Below are 9,763 nucleotides of genomic sequence, written 5' to 3'. Positions count from 1 at the left end.
TTTTTTCAAAATTATAATTCAATTTTCTTTTTTAAATTATAATAACATATAAATTTACTATTATAATTCCATTTAATTTTTTATTTTTAAATAATTTCTTTAATATTTAATAAAATTTAATATATTTGAATAAAATATAATTAAAAAGTTAATAAAAAATTTATATTTATTAATATGTATAAAAAAATAAAGTAAAAAAAATTATGGAATGATGAAAGTAATTTTTATTATTTTTTTTATTATTTTAAAATTATTGTTTAGTCTCCTTACATATAAATCGATAACTATAATTTTATTTAATTTTATTTTAAAATTTAAAATATTTTTAATATTTAATAAATTTAATGTATTTAAAATAAAAATAATTAAAAAATTATATTTATTAATTAAAATAAATAAAAATTATTAGATAAGGACATTATTTTTAACTGCTTTCAGATTTGAAACCTCCTCCTCCTCTTCTTCTGCTCTACACTGGCTGAGCTCTCTGCATAACCGCTTTCAACTTCTCACTTCTCTGGTTCTTCAATGACGTCCTCTTCAGGTCTTCCAAAATGACTCTCTCTGGTTTATTCATTACAACAATAGAATTAAAAGAAGATGCAAAGATGGATAAGGACATTAGAAGTTGATTTATTACTTATAATTTATTTTTTTTTCGTTCTTCTGTAATTTCGACCATCTGTTATTGCTAGAGATTCAAATAAAAAGTTCCATTTCATGTTCTTCCTATGATTTTTTATAGCTATATTTACTGTAATTATTTATTTTTGCTTTTGTCTTTGATATGCAGGTGATAAGAAACTTTGCCTTTTTCTTGAAGCTGCTTTTTCTGGAGATCTCAAACTGATGAAGAGTAAACTTCTTTCTCTAATTATTACTATATATTTTTTTTCAGTAGTTCTATCCGTTTGTTACATTGGAAAGAATTTTTGGAAGCTATTGTTTTTGTGTTCTATTTTGTTGATTTTATTTTCCTGGGAGATAAACTAATTAGTTACTGGTTTTGTCTGTGAAATCATTGTGAAATGTTGAAGCAGCTCTGTCAAAGTTGCTTGATGTATCTGATGGTTTTTTAGCGAAAAGAGTGGAAAGCATTAAGGATCATGATGGTCGAACTGCTTTACACCTCGCTGCTGAACAAGGAAAAACTAATGTGTGCGAGTTTCTTATCGGCGAAGTGAAAATGGATGTTAATTTGAGAGATCGAAAAGGTATGTTTGGATAGATGTCTTATAATTTTAAATAATTATATTTTCTAAAAAATATAAGTAAGATTTTGTTTTAATCTTTTGACTTCAAGATATCATTCTCAAGTTATGTCCAGTATCTAGGTTGGTGAATTTCATAATATATAGTTAGATAGATCAATTTTTCAAATCATGCATAAATATTTTTAAAATTATGTAAGATCCGAAAATTATGTGTGTCAACCTAGCGTATTCGGCAGTAGAGCACGCCAGTTCGACACAAATGAAAGTTCGACGCTATGGGTGCCAAACTTTGGTTTATTCATCTTGTTCAGCACTATAAGTGCCGGACAATCCATGCCATGAGAGCAGTGTCATCTGCTCCCGTGGTGGCAGTGTGGCGTGTTCGGCATCTTGGGTGCTGAACACGCACAAGGTTCAAGGTTTCGTCAGGAATCTCTGACGAAACCTTGACCAAGAAAGGAGTTCATCTGCTCTCGTGCCGAACACTTTTCTTTTTTTATTTTGCATGCGAGTCCTCATAGCTCTGCATGCAAGCCACGCAGACCTGCACGCACAGATCAGGGGAGACTTTGGTTTTTAAAGCCAAGTCTCCCACCATCTCCTTCTTTTTTCCTAATTTTTATTCTTCCTCTCCTACTCTTCTTCTCCTTTTCCAACTCTTCATTCTTCCTCTCCTCTTCTTCTCCCTCTCCAGCTCTTCACTTCACTCTCTCATCATGTATTTCTAAATCTTTTTTTTATTATGAAATATATATATATATATATATATATATATATTACTTTATATATAAAAAAATAAATAATAAATTAAAATATTAAATCTTAATTAAAAAAATATAAGATATTTCATATTAAATGATATCATTAATATAATTTTTTTATGTAATTTTTATAGATTTAGAAATATTATTAAATGAAGTTTAAAATTAATTTTTTGAAAATAATAAAATTAAGTTTTTGAAATTATTTTTTGTATTATAATGAAATTAATAAAATAAATAAAATTATAATAAAATATTTAAAATTAATTTTTGTATTATACTAAAATTAAATTTTTGAAAATACTAAAATTATTTTTTTGAAATTATTTTTTGTATTATAATAAAATAAATAAAATATTTAAAATTAATTTTTGTATTATACTAAAATTAAATTTTTGAAAATAATGAAATTATTTTTTTGAAATTATTTTTTGTATTATAATAAAAATAATACGATTAATAAAACATTTAATTTTTGTATTATAATAAAATTATAATAAAATATTTAAAATTAATTTTCGTATTACATTAAATTTAATTTTTTGAAAATAATAAAATTATTTTTTGGAAATTATTTTTTGTTTTATAATAAAATTATAATAAAATATTTAAAATTAAATTTTGTATTATACTAAAATTAATTTTTTGAAAATAATAAAATTAATTTTTGAAAAGTATTTTTTATAATAAAATAAATAAAAGTATAATAAAATATTTAAAATTAATTTTTATATTAATGGATAGAATATTTGTTATGATATAATATTTATTGTGATTTGTAATAGAATGTTTGTTGGGGAAGCAGCGGTGGGCAGGTGGTTGGGGAAGCTGCGAGGGACATGTCCATGTTGAGCGGGTGCAGAGATTTCTGCACCCCTCACATTTGCATGCATGTCAGAAGAGGCACACCCCTTACGTCATAGGGGTGTTCGGCACCTTGTTCGATATTATTGGAGTCGAATAAGTTGCTCCGCGTAACATTTATTATTTCGAATGGCCTTTTATTCGACATTTTGAGTATCGAACAAACGTGTTCGCTGCTGAACATACTGAGCTAACATATAAAATCTGAAATTACTTTTAAATTTCATGTGAATTAAAAAATATTTTTTCTTTTATATATGGATTGAAAAAATGCTCTAACTAAACATATTATATAAAGTTATTTATGATTATTTAGTTATGATTTGGAAACTGTGAAATGAGTGAATTCTAAGGTGTTATTATTACTATTATTTAATTTTCTTTATATTCTTTTTGTGAGCGTTACATGATTTGCTGAATGTTCTATTTATATAGGTAATACTCCTTTACATTGTGCAATTCTAGAAGACCATTCTCACATTGCTGCTAGTCTTCTTGAGAACGGTGCAAATCCCAATGCAGCAACTGGACAAAAGTTTACTCCTTTACACTATGCTGCAAAGAGAGGTATCTTTTTTTAAAAAAGAAAAATAAATAAATAAATAAAATCTCCTGGAAGAGCTCTTTCCTTGCTTTGATCTTCTATATTGGACTGTTCTTGATTGTTGGATATATCGCCCGTGAATAGAAGTCCCCTGTCTGTGCATGCCTAAGGAATAAAGTTGATTTAAATGTTTCTGTATTTAATTGCCTAATCCAATAAGATATTTGCAGGATGTAGGAAAGTTTTACAACTTTTGATTTCAAAAGGTGCTGAAATTGATGCACAAGCAGATTCTGGCACACCATTGCAGGAGGCGGCAAGTCTTCGCATGGATGAGGCTGTTAAAATTTTGTTAGATAACAATGCAAACGTAAGAAAGACCTTGAAGCATTTAAGTTTCATGCATACCCTTCCTTTCCCTCTTGCTTCTTTTTCGGTTCCAAGTTTTTGCTATATCCGATCTTTTACGCTTGTGCAGCCGAACTTGACATTCCGTCATTTGTTTTCACCGTTGCTGTTATCCCTTTGTGCTGGTTCCATTGAATGCGTGAAGCAACTTCTTAAGGTTCTCTCTCTAAGTTGCTTAGGCACAAGAAATTTCCTACAGGCACCTGGATTTTTGTTCACCCAACCAATAGGATGTTATTAATATAAATTTAAATATGTAACCTGTTAAAATTTAACCCACTAATGTAAATTCTGATGTCACTCCTCTGTTGCCTTTTAATGCATAGGCTGGAGCTGATCCAAACATGAGAACAGTCGGACCTACACCTTTAGAATATGCAGCTTCTTTAGGAGACACAGAAAGTATTAAATACTTGTTGGACGAGGGAGCATTACCGAATATGGCTAGTAATGTGAGTGTAGCTTATCAGTTGTCAACATTCTTTTATTTTGTTATTTGGTCCCTTGGAATTTTAACATTTTGTTTATCAAACAGTTGGGTCTAACACCAGTTGAAGTTGCTGCGAGACACGGTCACCATACGGCTGTCGAGATTCTTTTTCCGGTTACCTCTTCTATTGCATCAGTTGCAGACTGGAGCTGCGCTGGTATAATGAAGCACTTCCAATCCATAGAAGTTAAAAAAAAGGTAAGCAATGCCAAGTCACGTGCTTTAAAAAAAAATATGTGCTCTTGGTGGATATCATTTTGTTGTAAAATAAATTGTATCTAGCCTGGCGATTTCCTATCATAGAAATGTTTGGAACTTTTTTTTAATTCATGTATAATAACGAAAATATTTATTAAATCACACAGAATTCGAATATTTTCGAATTTGATACCTTCAAATTCTGTGTGTCAAATTTTCGAATTTGATACCTTCAAATTCTGTGTGTCAAAAGAGCATTTTTATCAATTATACTGCTAAATACGGCTGTTCGACAGCAACAAAAAGTTCGATACTATGAATATCGAATTGCCATGAAAACATAACAGTGTTGAACAACATGCCACGGGTTATCCAACATTTACAGATGGACATGTTTGCAGGACATGTTTGGCACATAGAGCGTGGAATATGTCCGCAAATCTCTCCACCCTTTCACTTGTCAGCACAGGCGTGTTCGAGACTTTAAATGCTGAACTTTTCTTTGTTCGACTTGTGAAACTTTCTTTTATTCGACTTGTCAATCAAGCGTATTCGACAATATGACCACCGAACATCTTTTTTAATATACAGAATTTAAAAATATTTTAGATTCTGCATGATTTAATAAATATTTTTTTTATTAGGCATGAATCAAAAAAACTCAAATGCTTGCATGTTTTACTTCTCAGATGGAGCAGAGGAAGAATGAACAATTTGTGCAGTTTAAATCAAAGGGACAAGATGCATTCAATAGAAAGGACTACCATGACGCGATCTATTGGTACACTGAGGTGAGTGTATTATGTATAATGTGGTCTATTGTTGCCATTTACTTGATTAATGTTCTTCAACTTTTCCATCTAAGAGTGATGTTTACATATCCGCCAGTGTTTGTGCTGTTGTCAATAATTTGTCCTCCAGCAAAATACTATATATTAGTGTCATTTGGGTTATTGGGTATGACATTGCAGGCCGAATGTTTAGAACCCATGGATGCAAGAGTGAAGTCAAATCGGAGCTTATGTTGGGCTTGCTTGAATGAAGGTTATCGCGCTTTAGCTGATGGACAGAAAAGCCTCTTGCTAGATCCCAAATGGCAGAAGGCCTACTATAGGGAAGGTGTGGGGTGGAAGTTACTGAAGGTATATGGTCTTCTCTAAACTATGACATTATCCTTGTATTATGATGCTAAATTCTAGGATGAGGATAATACTGTTAACAAATCATTTCAGGATTTTGAGAAGGCAGCTGATTCATTTTACATTGGGTGGAGGTTAGACGTGGGAAACAAGGAGCTTCTGCAAGCTTACCAGTAAGTAGTTGTTATCAAATTTAATTTTCTGCTCATTTAATTACATGTAATATGGCCTCCTAGGGAAGCTAAGCAAATGCAAATTCAACAAGCTGCTGCTCGGGAGCCTTGCTTTGACAGTTGCTGCTGCTGTGCAAATAGACAAAATCTGTAGCTGGGTGATGCTGAAGTTCCCTAGTGTATTTTACTTCTATATTACAGACTGTAACGACAATGAAGTTTGATTCCCAACAGACCTTTGTTTGAAAAAAGAAGGCGTGTTTCCAATTTTGAATGTTTTGTTGTATGCGTTAGAAGTAAATTATGGCACCTACAGTCCAATCCAATTAATTGGGAGAAAACAATGTTAACATTGTTTATAAATTGAATGTATAAAAACGCAGAATTCATACTTATTAAGTAATGGTTTCTTTTTTTGCCAATTAGGATGTGTTGGCATTATTATTGATGATGACTGCTGGATTTCTTCACCCCGGACTGAGGTCAGGCCCATTAGAACAGCCCATAATTCGAAAGCTTCTAAATCTCTTTTAAGAGTCAGGTCCAGCCCGCTCAGCTCAAAAATCGGACTCCAGTCAGATTCTCCAATCAGGCCGGCCCAGGTCGTTCGGCCCAATGAACAGATCCCTCTGGGCCTAGCCTTACCCTTATCTTCTGGCTCAGTTCGGAACCCATAAGGAGTTCAGTCCATTCGCTTTGTGGGACCATGCATAGGACAGAGATCTGATTCCCTCGTACGTCCGTAGTAGGGACATATGGATAATACACATTCTGCTACACGTCACTAGCTGCCAACAGGAAACATATAAAAGGAGAAATACTCTCCTCCAGGTCTAAACTTTTTCCAGTCTTACAGAACTCATTGTAAAACCCTATTTTCTGGATCTCAGATCATCAATTGATATATTTTTTAAAATTTTCTTAGGACATAAAAATATTTTTTAATTTGGATTTTAGTTTTGAGTTAATGGCAAAAAAAAGCTATATTTTTAATTTTGTTGTAATTATACCAGTGTATTTTTTTTTCAATTAAAACATGATATTTTAAAGTTACTCTAATTATGTTAAAAACTAATGAAATTATTATATCACTCCCTACGTTTATACTATTAAAAATTAATGGAATTGTCACGTCACGCTTTACGTCAATACCATATAGTAAATTTCAGAGTAAAATTTATAATAATTTAAAAGTTCAGAGTAGAATTACAACAAAACTAAAAGAATAAGATTTTTTGGATAATTATTTAAATTATTTTTTATACTTTATGACTAATGTATTTAATGAAATTATTTTTTGAACGATAATTTTAAAAGTAATACTAAATAATAAGCATATTAGATAAATTTAAAAAAAAAATCAGTTGATAATGATTTTACTCAAAATAAGATTAAGACAAATTATTATTATTATTATAAAATTATTGATAAAAATTAAAAAAAATTGAATAATAATAATAATTTTTAAATATATTTAGTAGTGAAAAAGAGTAAATTAATAATTTTATAAGTTTCTACATTTAGTCAGATATTAAAAAAATAAAATTTAATCAGTAAAAAATAAAAGCATTTGATCATATATTAAAAAATAAAGTTTAATTAGTAAAAAATAAAAGTATAAAATAGAATTGCAATAAAATAAAGCATAAAATTTTTTTACGATTAATTTTAAATTTTACTAACGTGATGCGGTTACATAGCATTGACTTGATAATTAACTTAATAATTCTATTAGTTTTTTAACAATATAAGTAGCGATAGAGTACAACTAAAATAATTTAAAAAATTCAAATTTTAATTAGCAAAAGAAATAAAGTATAATTGCAACAAAATTAAAAGTGCAAACGTTTTTTTACATTAACTCTTTAATTTACAATAAAATTATTTATTTTTGTTATTTCTCATATTTATTTTTATTTAATCATATATCATTTTTCTTATTTCCACAGAGAAAGCACCATCTTCTTCCTTCGTGAGTCTATGGCTTCCAAATTTATGACTCGATAGTTGCCGATTAGTACCATTAGACAATTACTACAAATTAGTATAAGCATGAGGATCTTCTCAATAAGCAAAAACTCTTCCAAATCAAAGGCAACCACTTGCACTAGTATCTCATTCTACAATTAATAAAAGAAGACTTGGCCGCTTTATCTAATATAATGGTAAGATTTGACAGAGGTCTAGGAGAATGATAAATACAAAATGATCATTTAGCAATATAATCTTATTATTATTGTGTACATGTTGAGACTCTCATAAAATTTAATCAAACAATTAAATGATAAAATTATAGTGAGCTCAATTAAAAGATAATGATATTGTTGAATCCCATATCGATCGTGAAAAGAGTTAATGTGCCTCTTATACAAGTTATAAGTATTTCTCTCTTTGAGTTAATTTTTGGATGAATTAACTCTGACCAAATTTAATATGGTATTAAAATTTGAAATATAGAAGATGAAAAGGCAAAAGATTGAAAAGGGAAAGAATGAAAATCTATCTTTCCTTTGATATGTTTACTTGGTGAATGTTATTTCCCTCTTTCTACATTGCAAAAAAAGTACAATAAAAGATATATCAATAGGCAGTAAGATATAGGGATAAAATAGTAATATAGCTTATTCAAAACTTTCTTCTTCCAATCATCCCAATTTGGGAGAACAGGTTTTTTAAGGCTTAATGGGAAGGAGCTTTCCTTTCTTCATTGCTTTTTTCTTTAAAATTCCATTTATTACATTTGGATAATATAATTAAAATTCATTTCTCTTAGTGTAGTAATAAAATCTCAGCACTTTAAACACTAATAATTCTGTAAATTATTATAGTAAAGTGTAACGGCCTGAGATCTGAACCGCTACCGGCGCTAGAGTTCAGATCGATTTAAGGTTGCCGGAACCCATAGCAAACCTACTATACATCCTTTTACACCTGATAAAATCCCATCCGTGATTATATGAAAACATAAACATAAACATTTCATGAACTAAGACTCGACCTGTGCGTGCATCAAAACTGAAAAACATAAAACATACTAGAGCCCTCATCAAATGCTCCAGTAATGTAAATATCACATGCCTCAAGTTTAGTTCAAACATAAACTCATACTTAAAACTTTTACATAAGAATAATGTAAACAGGGATTATAAGGTCAAAACTAGGGCAAAGCCCAATTCTAAAATCACAAAGCAATACATGTCCACATCTATGCTATTATAAAAGGCTCTAGCAACTCAGCCAACTTTCTCGAGCTAACTCTGATCCTGCAAACCTGGGGTTAGGGGAAAGGGATAAGCTACAAGTGCCTAGTGAGCATAACATAAAAACAGTTCAATAAACATACGATCGAATGGAATGCGTCACAATACAAATAATTCACATCAAGATGGATTTGTCACCAGTAACCCTCTACAAATTCCAATAGTGCCCGGCCCACGACGGGTGCTTCTCAGGACTTCCACTTAAATATATCATAACATATCCATAATGCCAGGGGCGTAGAATGAACAACCTTAGTCTTTCCCTTATATAGTGTTATGAGCGTAGAATGGGCAAACCCTGATCTTTCCATATCCATCATAAAATATCATAATCGAGGGTTAGTGGGTCATCCAACATTCATTCACAATAACAGTAAAATATGCAATACATGATATTCGTGAATTATAGTGCAAACAACCTAATACATAAACATGACATTCGTGATGCATGAGCATGCTTAAAAAGTTTGATTCTTTTAAAAATAATAAATTAGTTCAATTCTACTCACCTCTGACTAACGCTCGCCTAAGACTGATACAATTATCTCACTGCAGACCTCTACAATTTCTTAGGTTTGATCCCACACAGATGGACTCAAATGAGAGACCAAATATAACCTTTGCAAGACTATAAATAACTCCCCAAGAACCCCCTAAAACATACCAAAACATGCATATAAAACAAGCAGAGGAAGGCTGGGCGAGAGACTTT

At 30.4% G+C, this 9,763-nt stretch overlaps 1 protein-coding gene across 3 annotated transcripts; it reads left to right on the top strand.

Annotated features, from left to right (window-relative positions):
• The first annotated feature begins 429 nt into the window (after nucleotides 1-429).
• LOC110615928 (26S proteasome non-ATPase regulatory subunit 10) lies at nucleotides 430-6,058 on the top strand. 3 transcript variants are annotated; one of them, XM_043957110.1, is made up of 12 exons: nucleotides 430-544; nucleotides 794-856; nucleotides 1,041-1,214; nucleotides 3,275-3,406; nucleotides 3,614-3,753; nucleotides 3,862-3,948; nucleotides 4,118-4,243; nucleotides 4,327-4,479; nucleotides 5,169-5,270; nucleotides 5,451-5,621; nucleotides 5,712-5,791; nucleotides 5,860-5,950. In XM_043957110.1, the coding sequence occupies exons 1-12, from the start codon at nucleotides 529-531 to the stop codon at nucleotides 5,861-5,863; spliced, it is 1,248 nt and encodes a 415-aa protein (XP_043813045.1). In that variant the 5' UTR covers nucleotides 430-528; the 3' UTR covers nucleotides 5,864-5,950. The 3 variants fall into 3 exon arrangements, with proteins under 3 accessions (XP_043813045.1, XP_043813046.1, XP_043813044.1); XM_043957109.1 differs by having other exon boundaries at nucleotides 431-544; nucleotides 5,855-6,058; XM_043957111.1 differs by lacking the exon at nucleotides 3,862-3,948 and having other exon boundaries at nucleotides 5,855-6,058.
• Nucleotides 6,059-9,763: the final 3,705 nt, after the last annotated feature.

The sequence above is a fragment of the Manihot esculenta genome, chromosome 5 (assembly GCF_001659605.2).
Source record: "Manihot esculenta cultivar AM560-2 chromosome 5, M.esculenta_v8, whole genome shotgun sequence".
Taxonomy (NCBI): Eukaryota; Viridiplantae; Streptophyta; class Magnoliopsida; order Malpighiales; family Euphorbiaceae; genus Manihot; species Manihot esculenta.
The sequence above is the reverse complement of the archived record's forward strand: the minus strand, read 5'-3'. Positions and strand labels throughout refer to the sequence as shown.